The sequence below is a fragment of the Borostomias antarcticus genome (assembly GCF_949987555.1).
Source record: "Borostomias antarcticus genome assembly, chromosome: 6".
Taxonomy (NCBI): domain Eukaryota; kingdom Metazoa; phylum Chordata; class Actinopteri; order Stomiiformes; family Stomiidae; genus Borostomias; species Borostomias antarcticus.
Genome location: NC_140239.1, coordinates 10257477 through 10282265, shown reverse-complemented (window position 1 = coordinate 10282265; position 24789 = coordinate 10257477). Strand labels below are relative to the sequence as shown.

The window sequence follows — 24789 nt, the reverse complement described above, 5'->3', positions numbered from 1 at the left end:
TCCCCTGGTTAGCAGCTATATAGAAAAAAAACATTACTGGACAAGTCATCTTCTGTATGTTGGCTATTGATCTGGCTGTTGCGCGATCTAGCTCCTATGCGGTCTAGCTCTGCCTTTCTGCCTTCCCTCTCCCTAGTGTCTCTCTCTCTCCCTCCTATCTTCTAACCAGGTCCAGTGGATGCCCCACTGTCACTAGCAGACCTCCGATAGAGTCCGATAGATACCCCTGTGTCTGCTGTGGATGTCGTAGCATTTAGTTAACACACACACATACACACAGACATACACCAGCCCACTTCTGGCTTTAGGCCTGGGCCATAGCAAACACACACCAGTGTTTGCCATGTCTCTCCTATGTTGTTTCTAGCTTCTCTTACTCTGAAAATGTAATTGAATGTAATTTATTGCTTTATAAATGTTCTTAGCTGGTAGACAAACATACTCCAGGAGCTTGCTCGATTGCCTTGTTGAGAGCTCATACAGCTCATTACAGCTCATTTATCTGGCCCCCGGGTGATTACTGTTTTTTTTCTTCCCTCTGGAATATGTAGGGGTGGGTCGTATACCCACCTCCCTTGTTCTCTGTAAAGCGCATTGTGTTGCCTCTGGGTATGAAATGCGCAATGCAAATAAAACTTTGATTGATTGATTGATTGATCGGAGTGGTGGTAGCTATGGTAACTGGGCACACGCCTATCAATCATAATGATTCCAGTAGGTCATTTGCTCAGAGAACTGTCAATCAGTTCATATGAGTCCTGCCCAGTTTTGAGTCAGTTAAAGGACTATGCTCGTTTTTGACAACCTGGACCTTATTTACGACATATTATAAGAAGTTTGACTCACCCAGATCACTTTTGTGTTGTTCGGAGGCATGTAGAAGAAATTTAAAATCCAGCGCGAGCCAGTATATCCATGTAATGGCGGCGCACGGGGCAAAGGGAATGCAGCTTCTCAAAATCCATTTTCGGCCGCTAAACGGTTGTTTTCATCAATCACATTGCATGAATCGACAGTTGATATTCCTCTACGCGAGCCATTCTTTCGGTTTTCAAAGACGTGGTCTGTAGCCACCGTAATATGATCTTTAAACGCCTCTCCCCCACTTGCTCCAGCACGCATGCGCACAGGCCAGCGCGCAGCCTGCTATTCTCAGGCTCACATTCTCTGCGCTACGATCGTAGTTGGTGCCGAGAATATTGTCGTCGTCATTCGTCAGCAACAATCCGATCGTAGCGCAGAGAATGTGAGGGAGCATAGCCAGTGTAAAGATCATATTACAGTGGCTACAGACCACGTATTTGAAAACCGAAAGAATGGCTCGCGTAGAGGAATATCAACTGTCGATTCATGCAATGTGATTGATGAAAACAACCGTTTAGCGGCCGAAAATGGATTTTGAGAAGCTGCATTCCCTTTGCCCCGTGCGCCGCCATTACATGGATATACTGGCTCGCGCTGGATTTTAAATTTCTTCTACAGGCCTCCGAACAACACAAAAGTGATCTGGGTGAGTCAAACTTCTTATAATATGTCGTAAATAAGGTCCAGGTTGTCAAAAACGAGCATAGTCCTTTAACTTTTTGACTGGCAGATTCAGACCTATAAAAACATGTTTTAAAATAATTTTTATGGATGAATTCTGAAATAGTTATACAGATTTGTTTTGTTGTTGCCTAAAGATATCTGGAAAGTGTTACATTGAACCACCATGTTTATCATTTAAACTAGATCAACTGGTGTCTGCTCTTTACAGAGCAGGAGTGTATCATAGACAGACATTTGTCCCACATAGCTTCAGATAGTTTGCTAGCTAGCTTTGTGTGTGTAATAATAATGTGGCTAGACTTTCTAGAGAGCAGCAGCATCCTCACAAACACATCTGATTTTGTGTTGCCATTCCTGGATGCCCCCTTGTTACAATGTTTCCCAAAATGTTCTGAACGTGTCATCAGTGAGTGAAGCAAGCGTTTGTGGTCTCTGCCTGCATGCTGCTGAAGTGCTTTGACTCTAATATACCTTAGTTGGAGGCTTCTTATTTGCAATGACCAGAACGGGTGTCTTTTTATGATTTATTCACGAACATGTGGCATTTACATCAGCGTGATAAACAGCGGACATAAAACAGTGGACTTCACGTCCCTGCTAAACGGAGCACAAACACTCAACTAGCAAAAAAAAGCATTAGCGAAACGTAAGCTACTTCAGAGCCACTTCCTGTTCTGTTGACCTTCAAAACAAAAGCATTTTAAGAGCAAATAAGTCCAAGTCAACATTGAATTACCATTACCAGGTTCCTCGTGGCATGACATATTTAACTGTAAATAGCAACACTTTTAACCAAATACCTTTTAACAAAATATGAATTGCCCTTGTGTATTTATCATTACCTTTATTTATGTATATAAAACAATTCACAACATCCTCCCGCCCAATGAACCATTGTTCATTGTCTTTAAGTAATCTCTAGCAGATATATCAACTGAACAGGTCTCTTCAATAAACTGCCCATAATGGTAAGAACAGTACAGGAACAAATAAGTCCATCTCTGGAAACAATTCTGTTATCCTGCCCATTTTCCACGTCTGCCTGGGCATGTTGTCCTCTTCAATCAAGACAACATCTCCCACTTTAAGCACTGTGGGTACAGGTGTCTCACACTTGTGAGCCGATTTCAAGTCCATCAAGTAGTCCTTCCTCCAGCTGTTCCAAAAGCTGGTTAAAAGTCTCTGCCAGTGTTTCCATCTCTGGCCCATGTCTTCTCTGCTCACGTTGGTCGCCTGAGATGGCGGAAGCATAGTCTTTGGTGGTAGGGAAGTTAGTCTTTTCCCAACCAAGAAGTGAGAGGGTGTGAGGGGCTGCGGCTCTGATGCGTCACTGTCCACATAAGAGAGAGGCCTGGAGTTTAACACAGCCTCTACCTCAGCGAGCATGGTTGTTAGCTCCTCAAAGTTTAGTGACGCCCTCCCTAGGGTCCTCTTTAGATATGTTTTTACAGATCGTACAAGTCTCTCCCAGAAGCCGCCCCACCATGCAGCTCGTTCGATAATAAACTTCCAGGTGATTCCTTTGTCAGTGAAGAACTCTGTGAGCTCTGATCCTCTGATTGACGTCCACAGGTCTTTCAGATCCTTGTCTGCTCTTTTGAAGGTTTTGGCATTATCTGAGTACATGATTTTGCACAGTCCTCGCCTTGCAATAAACCTCTTAAAGGCTAAGAGAAAGCTTTCAAAGCTCTAAATGTATTGCCCTGGTGACAGCACAAGTGAAGTGCTATATATGTTTTAGACTGACCACTAGACTTGACATAATGGCCCTGCAAAATCTACTCCCGTAACCTCAAAGGGTGGTTACTCAGTAACCCTGTCTCTGGGTAGTGGAGCTGTTACTTGCTGTGCCGATTTCACTTTCAGTCTCTTACAAATGTAACAACGTGAAACACTTTTCTTCACTAACAGTTTCCCCCTTAAAACCCAGTACATTTCTCTCATCTGCACTAGTGTATCTCTGACCCCAGAATGCAACACTCTCTTGTGACAGTCCTGAGCTAGTAACTCAGAGTATCTGTGGTTTGTAGGTAGCACCCATGGGTGTTGTTCCCTGAAACTAAGATCTGAGTGCTGTAGCCTGCCGCCTACACAAATAAGGCTGCTTTCATCTAGGAAGGGTTTCAAGTCCCTAACCTTTAACTCTCGCTTCACATCTTGACCAGATTTCAGCTGACTGATTTCTTGGTTGAAACTGTGCTCTTGGGTCACTTTTACCCAATACACTTCTGCTGCTGTGAGCTCTTCTGCAGTTAACTCTCCCTGAGTTGTTTGACTAGATTGGGCATTATCTATGAACCTTTTCACCCATGCAGTTATTCTCAGCACCGAGATGCTCCGATCAGGGTTTTTGGTGCCGATCACCGATCACAGCGTCGAAAATGGCAATTGAAGCATTCTATTTATTGTGTAGCATTATTTATGTTTTTAATTATTATTAACACCATTGACATTGTATATTAAGTATTCAAATGAAATTAGGAGATGAGAAAGTATCATGAATTGACAACCATCTGTTTTATTGAATTGACAACCACCTGTAGCTTACTTCAGGAAAAACAAATAAAATGTGAAAATAAAAATCATAATAAATAAAATGTACACTGTCACATCAAATGTGCAACATTCCACTCTCTAGAGGCTCTTAGAGAACTTGGAGCTTATACTGTAGCTTTCCTGAGGAACAATAATAATACCCAAACTAAACTGCAACATAAACAGGCTATAGCCAAATATAAAATACTGTTTCAAGTCAGTCAGTTTCAAGTCGTATTTAGGGGAGATAAGACAGCAAGTCAGCAATAATCAATAAAACAAAAAAACAAAACATTGCACCTCTATTTGTAGGCCTATATCTGTAATTATCTCATCCCAGGCATTTCTTGTGGATTTTGAGAAAGGTAAGGAGATTTCAGACTTACTTCTGATTAAGCAGCATCACTGGTAGATTTGCCTTGAGAAATACAAGCATCTCAGCGTTTTTGGCACTCAGCCTGTTCCTCTTATCATCTAAAATATGTCCTGCTATGCTGAAAAGTCGCTCGCTATCTACACTTGTGCAAGGTGCACAGAGGAAGACTCGTGCTGCTTGTGCAAGAGCAGGAAAGCGGCCTTCGTTGGCCTTCGAAAAAGCAAGAGGCTGTCCATGACCGTCTGGGATAACTGCCTCTGATAGGTAGAGATTAACCTGTGATGCTCTTGGGTTGATGTCACCACTGCCGCCCTCATGCTGTTGCCCATCTTCTTCAGCCAACAGTTCAGCATGCATAGCATGCAAGGAGCCAGCTCGTGGTACCTTCTGTGGGGGCTCACTCACTGCCAAACTGTCCTCCTCACCAGTCTCTTGCTCTGCTGCAGCAGCCAGGACATCAGAAAGCAGCCTGCGCATCTGTGGCTTGAGTGCGACGGGGAAATATCTGTCTTTATACCTATTTTTTATTATGAGAGAAATAAAAGGCAACATTAATTAATGTATTTGATGCATTTTGTAGGTTATGCTTAACTCTTTTATTATTAATTAGGCCTGGGCGGGGCCCCATAGCATTTTTATTCTATTTATGAATTAATTAGGCATGGGCTTGGCCCCATAGCATTCTATTTATTTATTCGTTTATTTATAGTTAAGATTAACTGCTTTTTAAATGCAAACCATCGTACACTACAGGATGACACAACACAGTATTTATATTTTACCTTTAACTTAAGCATAGCCCCTTTTATCAATAATGTTTAGGCCAAAGCTAATACGCATAAGAATCTCTCCCTCTCACACACACACACACACTCTCTCTCTCTCTCTCTCTCTCTCTCTCTCTCTCTCTCTCTCTCTCTCTCTCTCACTCACACACACACACGCACGGGAATGTGGAGTTCTCACCTTGGATCAAGGAGTGTAGCGATGGTGTACAGGCGCTCAGATTCAATGTCACTGAATCTCCTCTTGACAGCTTCCAGGAGCGTGGCTTTGGCTGTCATCACACCGTGGTCACTCTCTGTTGTTTTCTCAAGAAGACGAGTTAAAGCTCTGATGGATGGTATAACATCTGCAGCTGATGCAGTTGATGAACTTATCGTTTTTGTGAGCTGGTCAAAGGGGTCTAGCACTGAAATCATATTTTCCACCAATTTCCACTCATTGACGGTCAACGTGGAAGGCAATTCAAAATCAGCTGCATAAGCACATAGGGCACGTTTCTGTTCCAGTAAACTTTTTAGCATGGCAACAGTACTGTTCCAGCGGGTTGGTACATCCTGTTGTAGCCTTTTGGGTGGCTGGTTCGGGTTCATTTGTTTTTGAATACTGAACAGTCGGGAGTAAGCTAGCTGGGAATGTTTGAAATGACCGACGATCCGTCTTCCACTTGCGATGACATCAATGATGGCACGCTGTGCCAAAACCCCCTCATGCACAGCGAGCTGGAGTGTGTGCGCCAGGCACGGTAGGTTTGGTAAACGCGCGTCCCTCATAGCCTTCTCCATGTTCTTGGCATTATCCCGTAGGATAACGTGCACCTTTTCCTTTGGGATTTCCCAGGCGTTGAGCATGTCTGTGAAAGCTGCAGCAGGGGCCTCTGCGGTGTGTGACCCAGGAAATTCTTGAGAGTGAAGCACCACTTTAGTCAGCTCGAAGTTTTCATTGATAAACTGCGCAGTCAGGCTCAGCATAGACACAGGACTGACACTCGAACTCCAAATGTCAGTCGTGAAGCTGATTGACGCGATGTTGTCCTTCACTAGGCTCCCGATGTGCGTGTAGACAGTTTGGTATAATTCCGGCAGGCAAACATCAGTGAAATATTTTCCATTACTTTTGCATTTATTTCCTTTCATTTCTTGTTGTCGTTGCCGTATGGTTGCTGTCGTTTCAATGTCTCTGTAACAGTTAGCTGAGTGAGTGGCGTCGAACGTTCTTTCGACGACTCTTTCTCTCTGGCCTTAGCGCTCGCCAACTTATCAAACTCGTCAAATTCCTTGGTGTGACAAGCCTTCAAATGCCATATGAGATTCGTGGTATTGAAAGTCCTTGCGTGCGTTCCTCCACGAGGTACTTCTTTTGAGCAGACATTACAAACTGCATATTTGTTGTCTCTTTCCAACACTGTGTAATATTGCCAAACTGGCGACGCCATTTCTCTATTGCAGCCACTAGCCTAGGCTACTTAGTTAGCTACTTCCTGCGAGACAGGCAATCACAAGAAAAATAATTTCTTACTATTGGAAGTGCACTATCTGAAACGTCTCTGATAGTAGTTCCTTCTCGCGGATTTTATGTAAACTGATCGGCCTTGTTTGATCGGCCGTTTTGAGAACTCCGATCAAAACCGATAAAGGGCATATCGGCCGATATGGATCGGCGCCGATCAGATCGGAGCATCTCTAATTTTCAACCTGCTGTACCTATCTAGGTTTAACAGTGGCTCAGCTTGTTCAGTGCTAGCAAACTGTACTACAGCCTGGTATTTAGACCTAAGTTCAGTGTTTTCCTCATTTGCAACATAGTCCTCATCAACGCTCTCTGTATCATCAGATGACAGTGAAGTCGGTCCGCTCCACCACAACTGGCTCTGGATGAGGGTCTCAACGCTCTGGCCTCTGGTTGGCAAGTCCACTGGATTGGTTTTGCCACTGCAGTGAGACCACAAATTTTGGATCTGTGAGACTTTGTATTTCAGTCACTCTGTTTGCCACGGATGGCTTCCACCTTTGCGCTGAGCTACGTATCCAATGAAAAACGAACATGGAATCTGTCAACATGTTAAGCTGATTTCCTTCCATGTTCAGTGTCTTGAGATGATTGTTCCATAACCTTGCTCCGATCAGTGCACCCCTCAGCTCCAAGCGAGGTAATGTCATTATTTTTTTTTATAATGGAGCCACCCTTGACTTGGATGCCACAAAGGTTATCGCAAATGTGCAGTTTGACTGTCTCTGATTTGGTCTGTCTCGATTTTGTACCATCTTGGAATGGCCACCAGGTGGAGCTTTGGGAGCTCTTTGCACCACTCGTTCCATCGTTCAGCCATGTCTGGAGGGAGCTGCTCATCCCAACTGATTCCTCTCTCCCACAACTCTTGGAACAGGCATTTTACTTGTATGGTGAATGGAGTTAGAAACCCAATTGGACCAAAGATACAAGCTGATGTCTGCAGCACACTTCTCTTTGTGTTTTCTTTATCTTTCAACATGTTTAACAGCTCCTTCAGATCAAACACAAAGTCATCCTACTCTGGTCTCCATACTAACCCCAGCACCTTCAGCACATTCCCTACAAAGTCCATTTCAGTTGGCTGGCTGCTGCTACTGTTAGCTGGCAAGCTAGCTAACAGTAGCCACCTCACTAGAAGAGTGCAGTGATTGAGGCTGGCTAGCGAAAGCTAGCTTACTAGAACTGTAGTAGCTGTCTAGTTAATGGTAGCTAAAGTTAGCTAGCAGCTAGCTAACCAGATCGAGTTGTTACCAGAAGGTAAGCTTACTAGCTAACGTTAGCTACCTAGCTTAGCACTTTCTTCACACACTAGGCTAACGGCTCTCGTTTTCATGGTTAATGTGCGACCGCGGGCAACTGACCGCTAGCGCGCTCTTAGGTACATCCTCACAGATGCCCTGCTCCAAGTAATCCTCTATTACATCGTTGTACCTTGTGTACAGGGTTGCATACATTTTTTGTTTACTCTTGAGGCCTTCAAACCGTCTTTTTGCAACTCTGAAGTTGTCTGGTAGGTTCAATCCATCTGGTTGCCATGGCAACGCAACTTGGTAGCAGCAATCTTTGTATGTTGTGGTCTGCTCAAAACTCTGAAGTGCCTCTGCTTCCTCTGGGCTCTGTGTTTGCTCATTAAAAATTCCCAGTGACTCTACTTCCCAAAAGCCGTGCAGTTGTTTTGAGATCTCTGTGTCCTCACTGAGACTGATGTGCATGCAAGCAGCATCGGTTACACTAGACGATGAGACTGGCCCTTGCAAAGCCCAGCCAAAGCTGGTGTCCACGGCTACTAGTGTTTCTGTTATCCTCTGGACCTTACCAGACACTACTTGCCAGTAATAATCTGCTCCTATCAATACTGACAATTCTGGGTCATCACTCTCCAGAGGAAAATCAGCAAGCTGCAGACCATGTCTCTTTAACTCCTCTTGGATGGGTACACCTGGGATCTTTATGACAGCACTGCATACTTGAGGGGTCTCCACTGCTTCGATCTCAACTCTTAGCTGTGTGTTCCACACGTTCTCTAGTGATACTCTCACTATGTTGCGCTGTGCTCTTACAGGTGTAGTATATCCAAAGGTATGTAGATGCAGGGTCTCTTGTCTCACCACTGGTAGCCTTAGAGCCTTCACCACAGCCTCATGAATGAAGCTCCTCTGGCTGCCTCCATCTAACAGACAGTGCACAATTTTTCTCCCTGCTGGACCCTCTGTCCACGTCTTGACCGCCTGGAGTAGTACTGTGTTCTGCACGTTAGCTTGCAGTGTCACTGTGCTGGACACAGGGGAGACTGGAGTCCCTGTACTGCCATGATCAGTGTCTGGCTTTGCTTCATTTTGATCACAAACTGACTGGTGATGTCTGTGACTACACAAGGCACATGAAACACCCTTAACTCTGCAGAATTTGGCTATGTGTTTTTGGCCAAGGAACATGTAGCATCTTCCCATCTTTCTCAATGTATCCTTGCGTTCAGCCACTGAGTTGTCTGGACAATGTTCTGGTTTATGGCTAGAACTGTCACAATATACACATTTCTGAGGAACACTACTCACAGTGTGCAGTGCAGCTGCTGAGGGCACACTCCATCTTTTAGGTCTGTTTTCACTGAAGGATGCTTGCTTGGTGAACGGTCTGTTACTGGGCGGGATGATCTAACTGAACTTAAACTCGCATCACTCACGCGTACCCTCACAAATGCCTCTTCCTTCTCAATGAGCCTTTTGGCACGAGCCTTCCATGTAATAATACGGTCCTGATAATCTTGTGTGTTTGCAATTTCTGCGTCTAGATCCTTATCCAGCGTTTCGTCTTCAATGCCTTTATCCAAATCCAGTAAAATGTCTTCTTTTGTTGATAATACTGAAGGTATTTCACATATGTTTTCACAGTCTGGCTGTTCTTTGTCCATCTCCTCTTCCATGTGAGTTAGCAGACTCGTTGTCGAGGTGCGGATTGCGTGCCGCTTCCTTTTCATCCGTTCTATATCAGCCATTTCTGTTGGCGTTAGCTATCGTTAGCTTCCAACTTCGACAGGTTTCAAGGTCTCTTACTGTCTGAGTCGCGGGTTTTCAGCACCATAATATACCTTAGTTGGAGGCTTCTTATTTGTAATGACCAAAACGGGTGTCTTTTTATGATTTATTCACGAACATGCGGCATTTACATCAGCGTGATAAACAGCGGACATAAAACAGTGGACTTCGGACCCTACTAAACGGAGCGCACACACTCAACTAGCAAAAAAAGCGTTAGCTAAATGTAAGCTACTTCAGAGCCACTTGCTGTTCTGTTGACCTTCAAAACAAAAGCATTTTAAGAGCAAATAAGTCCAAGTCAATATTGATTAATTACAGTACCATTACCAGGTTCCTCATGACATTACATATTTAACTGTAAATACACTTTAAACTAAATACCTTTTAACAACATATGAATTGCCCTGTTGTATTTATCATTACTCTTATTGATGTATGTAAATAAAACAATTCACAACAGACTCTGGCTGTGTGGCAAACCTAATGTTTATTAATGTACCCTTATTGTAAAGTGTTACCAACTCATCAAAGAAACGTTTTGAAATAAGTGTTTGGTCGATCATATCTCTGTTGCCACTGTATTATTACACCAAATTTCCCCGTAGGGAGATTATTAAAGTATCTATCTATTAGCTATCATGTATGGTATCTTATATCACTGGAAAGCCTGTTAATTTCCCTTTACAACAATGTCCCATTTGTAAGGACCCTGCATTTGTGGGATGAGCAGCATAGCTGATATGTGGGTGCAGTCCCCAGGGAAATTTCCCTGCCAATATATCAGTTTATTCTCCTGTTGATGTGTACTGTTGGCTTTCGTTGGCTTTTATTATTGTCCTTATTCAGCTCTGCGTTGTGTTTTGATTTCAATAAAAGACGACACCCAATCTCTCTCAAATACCACACAGTCCAGTGTCCCTTTTCCAGGTGTATTCCAAATGAATCTCTCCAACACGGGATTTGAGCGACAATCAAAAGCTGTTTATTACAGAAGGTTATAGCATACCAAAAGACTATTTATCTAGTCTAATGTCAGCTTGCCTGTCTGTATGGCTGTCTGGCCCAAATCAATGCATCTGAGCTCGAGCAAGGTTCTTATGGTTCGGGGGCATCCCCCCCCCCCCCTTCCCCGATCAGACTGGTCTGGACTGGTCTAGTCTCTCCTGCAGCCTATATGGCCTTGTAGTAGATAACCGGCCGATGGTTCGGCGCCCAGGTCTCTATCTCTAACCACAACAATTTGGTGTTGTCTACAGAATGTCCCAACCATGGAATGTCACCCTTATCTCATATGTCTATGTGAAGGGAGACACAGTTTCTTACAGAAAACTCTGACAGCCACACTCAGGGGTCAACATCATAATTAGAAACAGCTAACAGGATCAGGTTAAACCAAGACATTTCTCTAAAAAGGCCATTTTCATCAGTACTCTATCATTTTAGGTTGTTTGGGGGATTACTGCTAATCCTTATGATTGCTGTCTGGGGGATTATGCTAGTAATACAGTGGCAACAGAGATATGATCGACCAAACACACATTTCCAAACTTTGGACAAGTTTATGTTGCACAGCAAATATCCTATCAGATCGTATCCAGGGGTGGGAAACCTGCTGAAAGAAAATGCAACAATCACTTTCCATTCCACGTACGGTTCCAAAACCATGTTTAACTACTGGATGTCCTTGTTGTCCCTCCAGGGAATAAGATCGTCACCGTTTGTAATTCCACAGCAACATGATTTCTGCTTTTCTTGGTGCGGTTCACTAAAATCAACACTGAAATAGTCGGCATTTATCCCACAACTGTTGTATGAAAGCAACAACTCACTCAGGGGTAGTGGTACCACCGCTCAGCCTTAGTACTATAGTTAGACTACAACTATAGTTAGACTTAGTAGTCAGCTATAGTTAGGCTTAGTACTATAGTCAGACTACAACTACAGTGAGTACACTACTTAGCCAACACTGAACCCCATGCTGAGTCTCACAACAATGATGTCACCAGTGTGTCCTGATTGTGTTTGACATCACTCTCTTATGAAAAGAATGTCAACTAATTAAAACATTGTAATGTGGATCAAAAGATTGCTTAGACTACTCTATATCTAGTTGAAACTTCATCTCTGATCGAATTAGGACAGAAAACTGAATTTTAGTCCAATGGCTGCCATCTTGAAAACTAGAAGCCATATTGAATTTTTATTGACACCATTGAATTTGTCATGTCAACATGACAACTAGATCATTAAAATATGTCCAGCCATTCAAGTTCTACATTGAAAAACCTTTTTTTACATTTGATACGACGGCTATCTTGAAAAATGGCCGCCATCTTGGATTTTCAGGTGGCTAACGGGTTTTTCTGAAAAAGTAGGTTCTAGGCATTATTCATGCCAAATTTGGTGCTTGTACCACAAAGTGAATGAATCTTCTGAAATATTGACTTAATCTGGTGGACTAATGGAGAAGTTCTAGTGTGTTCTATTGTGTTCTATTGCAGGGTGGAGTACACGGAGAAGTTCTAGTGTGTTCTATTGCAAGGCTGAGTACATGGAGAAGTTCTAGTGTGTTCTATTGGGTTATATTGCAGGGTGGAGTACATGGAGAAGTTCTAGTGTGTTCTATTGTGTTCTATTGCAAGGCTGAGTACATGGAGAAGTTCTAGTGTGTTCTATTGTGTTCTATTGCAGGGTGGAATACATGGAGAAGAGCAAGCACCTGCAGGAGCAGCTGAACGAGCTGAAGACAGAGATCGAGTCTCTGAAGCTGAAGGAGAGAGAGACTCCACTGGACATCCTGCACAACCACAACACTGAGCAGGGCACCAGCAAGCACAGCAACTTCAAAAAGGTACACACACATACTGCAGCGTTGACAGTCATGCAAGACACACTCTGCAGCGCTGACACACACACAGTCTCTCTCGCACACACACACACACACACACTATGCAGCGTTGACAGACACAAGAAACGCTCTGCTGCGCTGACAGTCTCTCTCACACACACACACATGCGCGTGCACACACACACACACGCATTTCTCTCTTCCATGCCACTAACACCCTCTTCATACATCTCTCCCAGATCAGTCCTCCCACCTCTCCTCTAATGTGTTTGCTTCGCTGCTGTGGCGTTTGAAATCCCTGAGAGTAATCTGTGTTTGATGAGTGCACATTTCTGTAGAAGCTGAAGATGATGGGTGAACGCAGATATGTTTGACCTGACAGTAAACCTTGGTTTTTGGTTGGAGGCCCATAATTGCCCTGGTGGATAGTTTTGTGCTAGATATTGACTTAGGGGAGCTGAAAGCCATCGATCTGCACTCCAGAGAGTGTTGGCGCGGACCGTGATGGAACGGTGGGGAGGGCGCCGAGTGCCCAGGGGAATCGTTTAAAAGTTTCTCTCAGTGGGGTTACGCTCTGCCAGGTCTGGAAACTTCTCTCTGCTGACTGAGGGGACGCCTGGGGCTTCGTCTATAAAACTGTGTGGAGGAGGATTCACGTCATACGGTCGCATACGTATTAGAGGTGGTGAAAAAAATTGTCATGTCAGAATCTTTTTTTCCCATTAAAAAAGATTATCATTTTATTTTTTTCATACATTTATTTTCAGATTTTGTCCTGTTTTCCCAATAACTTAGTGCTTGGGATGTGTTTCAGTGTTTCCACTACCATTACGGTACCCTGTGTGTTTAAAGGGTTACTGTATTTAATGGGTTTCTGCAGTCAAATGATGTAAATATCACTGAAAATGATCGTAATCGAATCAGAAATCAGATCAAATGGACTTGAAATTGAATCGTGACCCCAAGAATCGAAATCGAATTGAACAGAACCGTGAGATCACAACACGGATCCATATTAGTGTTGTCACAATACCAAAATTATGACTTCGATACGATACCTGCCCAAAATATCTCTATACCGATACCGAAACGATACCACGGCGAAAATCTAAAACATGTAATGAAAAGTAATGGAATAATAGATGACAGAAAATTGAACTTTAAATTGTTGGCTTTTTTTAGTGCTCTCTTCAGTCTTTTTGCATCTTTTGAGTCTTTATTCCTGTAGCTTTCAAACACAGCTGGAAGGGAAGGCTGCCTCGACTGGGTGGTTTGGGATTGTGCTGGCATCTGATTGTTTGTCTGTGTGGGGAGAAATCAATCAATTATGCCTATGTTGTTGCAAACTGTGAGATAATCAGAAGAACTTGAAAAGCTTATTAGGGGCCAAGCCCCGAAGGGGCGAAGACCCTATTGTTATTGGTAGTGTTATTATTATTTTTCCGCCATGGGAGCCTATGCCAGGCCCTATAGCCGATTGGTAACTTTTTACGAAACTTTGCAAGATGGTAGAGGCTTATGGCCCAAAGCCATGGAGCAAGTCTCACATTGATTGGCCAAAAGGGGGCGCTATAGCAGCCGACTGAAGTTGCGAACTTTGAACAGGCATATCTCAGGCCCTGTTTGACCTACAGACATGACACTTCTCACACATATGTCTCTCCTCATGATGAACAAATTTGCCTCAAGGACCCATAACTTCCGGTTATATAGATTTTCCGCCATTTTGAATTTTTTGAAAAACGCTTAAAATCTATCTCCTCCTAGAGACTTTGACCAATCTGCATGATACTGGCTATACACAATCTAGCGACCAATATCTAAAATTCCATCTCGGCAAAAGTGTAAAAAGTTAAATTCACCAGCAACTATGAGCCAATGAAAATGGCATGGGGCGTGGCTTTTCACATAAATTTGTATACTTTCTTAAGGGTTGTGCAGAACACCACGCCACTTGGTAGACATCTGTGCAGATATAACCTGAGGCGGCCACTGCATTATTGGCCCAATCAAACTAAATGGGGGCGCTAGAGAGCTCATTTTCAGTTTAGGCCTAACCGCCATGCAGAGCTTTCCGAACCACGGTACAGTGGTACCAGGGTATGTCTAATGGTCACTGGAGAAAGAAGAGCCTGATTGGCCACAGGGTGGCGCTATTACAAGCCAAAATACATAAAAGGGGATAAAATGCAAACTTTGAATGGTCATATGTCATGCCCCGTTGGAGCTAGAGTCAGGACGCTTTGGAGGCATATATGTCTAGTCGGGGTAAACAAATTTGCCTCAAGGAGCCATAACTTCGGATTATGTTAATTTGCAACAATTTTGCATTTTTTGAAAAACACTTGAAATATATGTCCTCCTAGGAAGTTTTGTCAATCTACATGAAGCACAGTATATATAATCTAGCAATGAATATCTAAAGTTCCATCTCGGCATAATTTAGAAAACATAATGAAAATAGCCACTGTGAGCAATTGAATATTGCAGAGGGTGTGGCTTTTCACAAAAAGGCATATAACTTCTGAAGGAATGCATGGAACACCACAAAACGTTGTGTTCATATCAACAATGTCAGCCAGAGGCAAAGCCTCCGTTACTGGCCAGATTAAACTGAATGGGGGCGCTAGAGAGCTCATTTCCTGTTCAGGCCTAACCGCTTGGATGGTATTTCCGAAAACAGATATAGTAGTACCAGAGCATATCTTGAGGTAACTGAAGAAATATGAAGCAGTTAGGCCAAAGGGTGGCGCTATAACGAGGCAAAATTCTTAAAAGTGGCTTAAACGCAATTGATTGCTGTAGCGCCCCCCGTGGCTAAATGGGGTTCATAATGCTTGTATGGGTAGCTGATGGCATGCTCTACAATTTACTAATTGGGCACAACACTGTCAGATTACATTTTGAGGTTTATATAAGCATTGTTGTGCAAAGGGACCCCCATTGCACTTTCATTGAATTTTCATTGCTAGAATTAAACCAATGTGTCGTCTCTTCTTATATGAAGAATGTGCTTGTTTAACTGAAATAATCAAGATCACTACAATTGAATGCATATGGACTCCACTTTAGTTTGACAGTAGTCATTCAGGTCAATTGGATGGAAATGTAGACCTTAAATTACATAGCCTACTTACACCAAATGTATGGGTAGGAGAGGGGCATTCTTCTGAAAACTGTGGTTAAGAGAGAAACTAGAATTGTGAGTGTTGTTCACAGATTGCTGAATTGTCAAGCTATCCCTGCAGTGATACTTGATGGTAAAGGTGGGTCTTCCAGGCAGATGGAAGGCCTGGAGAATGACCAGGTGGGATGTAGACATGCAGAGAAATAGGTCCTAAAAATATGTCCCAAAATAGAATAAATGTGTTGAGATGCTTAAAGGGACCTGACACTCACTTGACATCATTAGATGAATTAACTGTGAGTGTGGTTGTATGATGATGCTGTTGCATGAATTTAACCTTATGTACCTAGTCAGGCGACAAAGACAGTCACATGCATAGCTCAAATGTGGCTATGGTAGATGTTAGCCATGTTTCTGTTACACAAATGCTATCAGCGTTCGTAAAGAATTGATGTGTGTACATCTTTAAAGTGTGCTTTAAGACTCTGGATATTGTTTAGAGCCATTATAAATGAACTGGCTTTTGTGGGAGTCTGTGTGAGAGAGGCATTTAGTGTAACATGTGACATAGTTAGAGAGGTGATAGTTGGAGAAGGGTGCAAATGAGAATAAACTAGGGAATGTTATGACAGGTTTGATGGGAAGGTAAGTTGTCCAAACAGATAGGAGTGCAGTGTTGTGTATTGTATGTGTCATGTGTGACAAACTGGATGGTAGAGTGGTAAAGAGTGTCACGTTTGGAAAGTGTACCTTTTGCACTCTATAGCTTACACACTTCAACCAGGGAGAGGGTTGTAGCCTTTAGCCTAAACACTTCATCCTTGGAGAGCGCAGTAGCCCACAGACTACATAGCCTACTTACACCGTGTAAGGGGGGGAATTCTTCTGGAAACTGTGAGGTGTAGAGAGAAACAAAAGTTGTGAGTGTTCTTCATAGATAGCTGAATTATCAAGAAGTCCCCGCATTGAGACTTGATGGTGAAGGTGGGCCTTCCAGGCAGATGGAAGGCCTGGAGAATGATCATGTGGCATGTAGACATGCAGAGAAATAGGTCCTAAAACATATGTAACAAAATAGAATAAATGTAATGAGATTCTAAAAAGGACCTGACTCTCACTTGACGCTGTCAGATGAATTGAATGTGAATGCAGTTGTATAATGATGATGATGATCATGGTGATGATGATACTGTTGCATGAATTTGACCTGATTCACCTGGTCAGGTGACATAGATGCTCACATGCATAGCTCCAATGTAGCTATGGCGTGTTTTGCCCGTTGGCTTTGATGCATTCATTGTGCTTGGCCCCGTTATTGCTGCTTGCAGCTATATTTATTATTATGATTATTAATTAACCCAGGCCTATTGAAGCATGTATGCTATTCCAAATTATCAGAAGAGATACTTGTCTCACGTTTAACAGTTCTCTCGCTCTAGGAGGTCGGAGCAGGTATTGATTTTTTTGTCACGTGTGCTAGGCAGAGAGCTAGGCTTGCAGCCAGGCTGCAGCTATGCTAGCTAAAAGTCTCATGCTACGGATGAAAATTAGCTTCTCTAGCTATCATCTGGTGCAATAAATGTATTGTGCATTCATACATTCAAACATAAGGTAGGCTAAATATCCTTCGGTTGTATTCAGTACTGGTGTTGCTGTTGTGTGTATCTTATCTTCTATCACATTCGCTAACCTGTCACTCTTTGAATTCTTTGTGTACTGTAAAAAGTCGGCATGTCTGTCTGCAAGATGCTTTGCCAGGTTGGTCTTATTGGCTCCCTTGGTTTGTATAGATTTGTAGCATCGTTTACAGGTGGGCTTTGTAATGTCCGTGGGCTTGCCCTCACTGTCGGCTCTGTAAGCAAAATAATGCCAGATTTCGCTGCGCGCATCAGCTTTATCGACAAGCTGTGGAAGGTCGACATTTGTACTTGTAGCCATCTCAGGTTAGACTAGTTAAAACTGTTGCGCTGCTCGCTGCAGAGTGACAGCGAGGAGAGAGAGAGAGAGCGTGCACGCACACACACACACACACACACACACACACACACACACACACACACACACACACACACATACTGCCCCGCGACTCGGGGATCTTGGGAGAGAGAAGCCGCGCTATTAGCCTACAAACAAACACGGCTTCACTGTCGCATGAACGCAACTCAATATATACGGCTCTTATTAAAACACTGTCTTTCTTAAAGTATCGATACTTTAAATTTGGGTATTGTTCCGTTTTTGATGACAGAGTATCGCGGTACTTTTCTAGTATCGATACACCGTGCAACACTAATCCATATACGCACGTAGTGATGGTGAGATGAAGCTTCTTGAAGCCTTGAAGCTTTCCAGCCAAATGGTTCACAAAAGGATTCATTTCTCAAGGCTTCATGTGCACACAAACCCCCCTGCTGGTCAAAGACTGTCAAACAGGCAGATGTGTTCGTAGTCATTTTAACTGTATGTGATACTCAGAAAAATATATAGGTATACAGTTTTTTTAAATTGTGCAATATGTTTTGCTCCAGTCTGCAGCAGAATTTCATATGTGCACTTTCCATGTGTTATTGAATGACAAAGTGTCTGAAGTCTCTAAATAAACTTTGATTTCTGACTTATCATTTATGTAATGTCATCATTATGGTTGATAAACAAATATGGTAAAAAAAAAAGAATAAAGAACATGTCACTAAAGTAGAATGTTTTAATTACACACCCTGGCTGGGTTCACCTTCATTTCCCTCATGTTCATGTAGTGCACGGAAATGCCTCAGCATCGATGATGTGTTATTGTTGTAGCCCAACTCCTTGGCACACAACAAACACTTCACCTCAGAATAAAATAAAATATTGTGAACTATAAAGTACATTGTAATACAAACACTGACCATGTTCTAACATTACTGAGAGAGTACCGTTGACTTTCGTTGTCTTTTATTATTGTCCATATTAAGCTCTGCGTTGTTTTGATTTCAATAAAAGACGGCCCCCAATCTCACACGATACCACAGTCCAGTGTCTCCTTGTTCTGATGTATCCCAAATAAATCTCTCCAACTCTAGTTTGTGAGTTCGAAATCGACGTGTCTTCTCCCTGAGAAACGTTATTTAATTGCTATGTGTATCTCTGCTGTGAAAGGAAAATTACTCAATCTGAGCATCCCTGTCCCAGAGATAAAAACCTTTTTAGCAAAACACACTTCACAATACCCCTACTCTCCGTTTTAAGGAGTATGTCTCAAGTGCAACCTGGAGTTTTATTCACAGTATGACAATGACTCACACACCCTCCACAATCACTGGCATCGACGTCCTGTCCCTGACCAGTAAGCTGTTTGGAGGATGAAAAGGTTATTGTATGTGGTGTGGAAGTTCAAGTGTCCCGTCTCGGTCGTCGACGTCTCCACCCGGAGTAGTTTAGTCTTCCCTGTTGAACTCCAGCACACGTTGATCACTCGTGTCCCAAGTCAACCCGGAAGTCCTTCTCTCCAACTCCACCTGTTAGCACAGAAAAACACAAGAAAACTGTGACAGTATCATTCATTCCACGACTCTGATTGTGATAGCATATCTCTCACTCTCTCTCACCCTCTCTCTCACTCAGACCAGATCTAGAGGTTATTGTTTCGCAAAATCCTTATTGTTTCATTTCATCAAGTCGCACTGAAGTGAAAAAAGCATTCTGTCCCATTTTGGTTCACATAATTGGTCATAGTGTTCACCTATTCAATGATGTATGCCAAAAAAATTACACAATTCTACTTTTGTTGTAATCTTATATCAAAGTATATAATTTCTTACTTCCTGGAAAACGGTAGGTCACGTGCAATGACGACAACAGGTACCTTAGATTTTAGGCCAATAATCTCACGACATCCACCCGTCAATCAACGCTATCCTTCTATGGAATCTGTGTAAAGTTCTTAAAACCCGTCCACTTGTCAATGTTCCAATCAAATTCCTCTAAACATATGTCCCACCCTCATAGCTTGTTTGCGTCGGAAATATGTCAAACTACAGAAGTTGGATGAGCTCACACGTCCGTTTCAGTTCGACTTTAAAAGAGCCGCCGCGATTCCGGCTGCGCCTCGTGCCTATGACCGCAGCACAAACCGTGGTATATAGGCCATATACCGCAACCCTTGAGTGAGTTATTGCTTTTATACAACGGGTTACACCATCGGGAAATATTTATAGAATCAAAACCTACTATTTCAGTGTCTTAATACCGATTTTAGTGAATTGCGGCCAGAAAAATAGTTCCCAAAACTATCACGTTGCTATGGAGTTTCAAATGAGGATCAATATTCCTGGAGGAACAGTGATGACATCCCATAGTTAACATGGGTTTGGAACTGTAACTGAAATGGAAATTATCCGTTACCCTTCCTTTCAGCAATGTGTCCGAGTCCTGGATATGACCTAGCAACCAAACACCTAGCTTGACAACCTAGAATAATGACGTAGCTACTGTAAGGCACCCCTGATCTTGCTAGCTTTCCATGATCTATGTAGTGTAATTATAAGCGCAGTAATATTTCAAATAGAACTGTAAAGAGGCTTTGCCGTATATCGTGTCACATACAATGGCTTTTAACCAAGCACCCGTTGTATAAATGTTCATAAATCGTGCCAATTACTCGAACCACTTCTTGAACCAGAGAGGCTTCGAACGGCATCAGTGACGTAGTGGTAGATTATTTAGATCTTCCAATATATCATAGAAACATACACAATTTGCCATAGTATAATAGATTAAAGGATATGCAAATAAAGAGAAAAAAAGAAAAAAGAATTAACAAAGAAACAATCCTGAGTGATTAGTTCCGTCCAGAAATGCTGAAGGCGCTGGGTGTTGAGGGGCTGTCTTGGTTGACACGCCTCTTTAACATTGCGTGGAAGTCCGGGTCAGTGCCAAAGGAGTGGCAGACTGGGGTGGTGGTCCCAATATTCAGAAAAAGGGGACCAGAGGGTGTGTGCCAATTACAGAGGCATCACATTACTCAGCCTCCCAGGGAAAGTGTACTCCATGGTGCTGGAAAGGAGGGTCCAGCCGATAGTCGAACCTCGGATTGAAGAGGAACAATGTAGATTTCGTCCTGGTCGTGGAACCACCGACCAGCTCTTCACTCTCGCAAGGATCTTGGAGGGGGCTTGGGAGTTTGCCCAACCTGTCTACATGTGTTTTGTGGATTTGGAGAAGGCTTACGACCGGGTCCCTCGAGAGGTCTTGTGGAGGGTTATGAGGGAGTATGGGGTGAGGGGGTCCCTACTTTGGGCCATCCAATCCTTGTACACCCAGAGCGAGAGCTGTGTCCGTGTTCTCGGCAGTAAGTCGTCTTCCTTTCCGGTGGGGGTTGGCCTCCGCCAGGACTGCGCTTTGTCACCAATCCTGTTTGTGATTCTCATTGAGGCGTAGCCGTGGGGAGGTGGGTGTGCAGTTCAGTGAGCTGGGGATCGTGTCGCTGCTGTTTGCAGATGATGTGGTCCTGATGGCATCATCGGCCTGCGACCTCCAGCACTCTCTGGATAGGTTCGCAACTGAGTGTGAAGCGGCTGGGATGAGAATCAGCACTTCTAAATCTGAGGCCATGGTTCTTAGGAAACCGGTGGTCTGTCTGCTCCGAATAAGAAATGAGTCCTTAACCCAAGTGAAGGAGTTGTTGTTGGTTTTGTTCACGAGTGAGGGAACAAAGAGGGAGGGAGAGGGAGTTTGGCCGGAGAATCGGAGCAGCTGGTGCGGTTCTGCAGTCGCTTTACCGCACTGTTGTGACGAAAAGAGAGCTGAGCCAAAAGGCAAAGCTCTCGATCTACCGGTCTATATTTGTCCCCACCCTCACCTATGGTCATGAAGGATGGGTTATGATTGAAAGAATGAGATCATGGATACAAGCGGCCGAAATGTGTTTTCTCCGGAGGGTGGCTGGGGTCTCCCTAAGAGCTCGGGTGAGAAGTTCAGTCATCCAAGGGAGAGACTCGGAGTAGAGCCACTTCTCCTTTGCGTTGAAAGGAGCCAGTTGAGGTAGTTCGGGCACCTAGTGAGGATACCTCCTGGGCGCCTCCCTAGGGAGGTGTTCCAGGCGTGTCCGGCTGGGAGGAGGCCGCGGGGTAGACCCAGGACTAGGTGGCAGGACTACATCTCCGCACTGGCCTGTGAGCGGCTAAAGATTCCCCAGGTGGATTCTGCTAGGGAAAGGGATGTCTGGGGGCCCCTGCTGGAACTGCTGTCTCCGCGACCCGACCCCGGATAAGCGGAGGAAGATGGATGGATGGACAACCCTGAGTGTTGACTGAAAGTGTGTAGGCTTTAGCTATAGCTTATTTTGCCTACCCTTTTCTAAATAATATAGTATGAAGTACCTCGCAACCCTGATACTAATAGTTTGGGTTAAAGGACAATGCTCGTTTTTGACAACCTGGACCTTATTTACGACATATTATAAGACGTTTGACTCACCGAGATCACTTTGTTGTAGTTCGGAGGCCTGTAGAAGAAATTTAAAATCCAGCGCGAGCCAGTATATCCATGTAATGGCGGTGGTGGGGGCAACGAGAATGCAGCTTCTAAAAATCTATTTTCTGCCGCGAAACGGTTGTTTTCATCAATCTGTCTTGATGAATTGCTAGTTGTGCTTACATAGAGAGCATAGGCCTGTTGTGGTATTTCACATGCCTCTGTAATATGATCTTTAGAAACGTCTTTAGACACGAAATAGCTTCCTCACTTGCTCCAGCACGCATGCGCACATCGTGCTGGAGCAACGATTGCGCGCTGTGCGCATTAGTGCTGGAGCAAGTGAGGAAGCTTTTTCGTTTCGAAAGACGTTTCTAAAGATCATGGCATGTGAAAACCACAACAGTTATGCTCTATGTAAGCACAACTAGCGATTCATCAAGACAGATTGATGAAAACAACCGTTTCGTGACAGAAAATAGATTTTTAGAAGCTGCATTCTCGTTGCCCCCACCACCGCCATTACATGGATATACTGGCTCGCGCTGGATTTTAAATTTCTTCTACAGGCCTCCGAACTACACCAAAGTGATCTCGGTGAGTCAAACGTCTTATAATATGTCGTAAATAAGGTCCAGGTTGTCAAAAACGAGCATTGTCCTTTAAATACCAAAAAACATAAAATTGCAAGAAAGAGAAACAAACAGCAAAACAAGCAACAAAAACAAAACAAAAAACACAATACCCAAATATGCATAGTACCATCACATTTCATGCACAATACAATACAGCTTTCATACACCATGCTACTCATGCCTCCGTTTTGTACTTACTAATCATCATATTTGTAAACTTTTTTTTTTTCATGTGAAAATTGAGCTACACATTCTTAGTTCTTTGTCACAGCTATTACCCCTTATGTACAATTATATTTGGTATTTGTCCTTACGCTAGTTTTTTTGAACAAACGCAAACGCAAACTCTGAGTTCATATTGACTCTCTCATTTTGAACAACCTTTGAATGCAGTTAGGAAGTTGATTGTTTTGAGCTTTATACATTATCAGTGCAGTCTGAAGATCAACTAGATCCCAACATTTTAAAGCATGTAAATGTATAAATAATGCATGGGTTGGTTAAGTAGTAGTAATCTAGTAGTAATCTGCTCGATTAATAATTCTTATGGCTCTCTTTGGTAGTAAGAAAATTGAATTAGTGTTTGTTTTGTATCTGTTACCCCATACCTCCACACAATATGTAATGTATGGAATTATAAGTAACAGTAGAGTATATATAGTGAATTTTGACTCATGATTTGTTGTGTTTTATATAATATTGCTACTTTTAGACATTTTTGTTTTAACATTATTTATGAGAGGTTTCCAGAATACTTCATGAATGATCAATGATCACACCCAGAAATGTATTTCCATATACTCTTTCTATTTCTACATCATTGATCCTAACTGTGATTTGTTTCTTGATTTGCAGATTACCAAATACCAATGTTTTACTTAAATTCAATGATACTTTGTCAATATCAAACCATGTATTTAATACATTTAGCACCTTTCCCACTGTGGCATAATACGTTGTATCATCAGCAAATAATACATATTTTAACAATTTAGACATTTTACAAATGCCATTTATATACAGTATAAACAGTTTGGGGCCTAGCACAGAACCTTGTGGAACTCACAACCAACAACTCAATACCACATCTCTCCAGTTTCTTCATTAGTAGTTCATGATCAATGGTGTAAAATGTTTAGTTTTTTTAGATCTATAAACACCCCCACAGTATATTCCTTATTGTCAATTGCAGTGGAAATCTCCTCTACTAGTTCCATCACTGCCATTGAGCTGGACCTGTTGGTTCTAAAGCCATACTGATGATCACTTACTAAATTCTGTTTCTCTATGAAGTTATCGAATCTTTGCCCAATAATTTTTCTAAAATTTTCGAGGGTTGTGGCATCACTCGCTGTTAAAGATACAAGCCTCGATACACGCTTCATTAAACACTTCCTGGATTTCTGGACACACTCCGAAGCATCGGCACAGTACGCCCCATCACTTACGCACAGGGATATTCAGATTTATAACAGTACACACGCCATCGCCCCATGCCAGACTCCCATTATAAATCACAATCAACTCCAGACCAGGCGCACGTGAGCGAGCGTCTGATCCCTCCCTTTTTCACGCCCATGAGAGCCTGTAAATGGTCTGTGAAACGCCTCATTCATCAACACATTAATACTGACTGCATGACGACAGTGACGGTGATAACCAGGGGAAATGGAGGTTCTTCAATCAGTCAATCAATCAATCAATCAAAGCTTTATTTGTATAGCGCATTTCATACCCAGAGGCAACACAATGTGCTTTACAGAGAACAAGGGAGGTGGGCATACGACCCACCTCTACATATTCCAGAGGGAAGCAAAAAAACAGTAATCACCCGGGGGCCAGATAAGTGAGCTGTAAAAATTCTTCCCTGACCCCTCTCAACAAGGCGATCGAGCAAGCTCCAGGAGTATGTTTGTCTACCGCCTAAGAACATT

General features: G+C 43.0%; 1 protein-coding gene across 1 annotated transcript in view; it reads left to right on the top strand.

Moving 5' to 3' along the window:
- The window catches only part of nf2a (NF2, moesin-ezrin-radixin like (MERLIN) tumor suppressor a), an 89336-nt gene that overhangs the window by 48284 nt on the left and 16263 nt on the right, over positions 1 to 24789 (top strand). The window contains exon 15 of the mRNA XM_084439265.1: positions 12484 to 12643. Coding sequence (XP_084295391.1) covers positions 12484 to 12643 — 160 coding nt within the window. The remainder of the gene's footprint in view (positions 1 to 12483; positions 12644 to 24789) is intronic.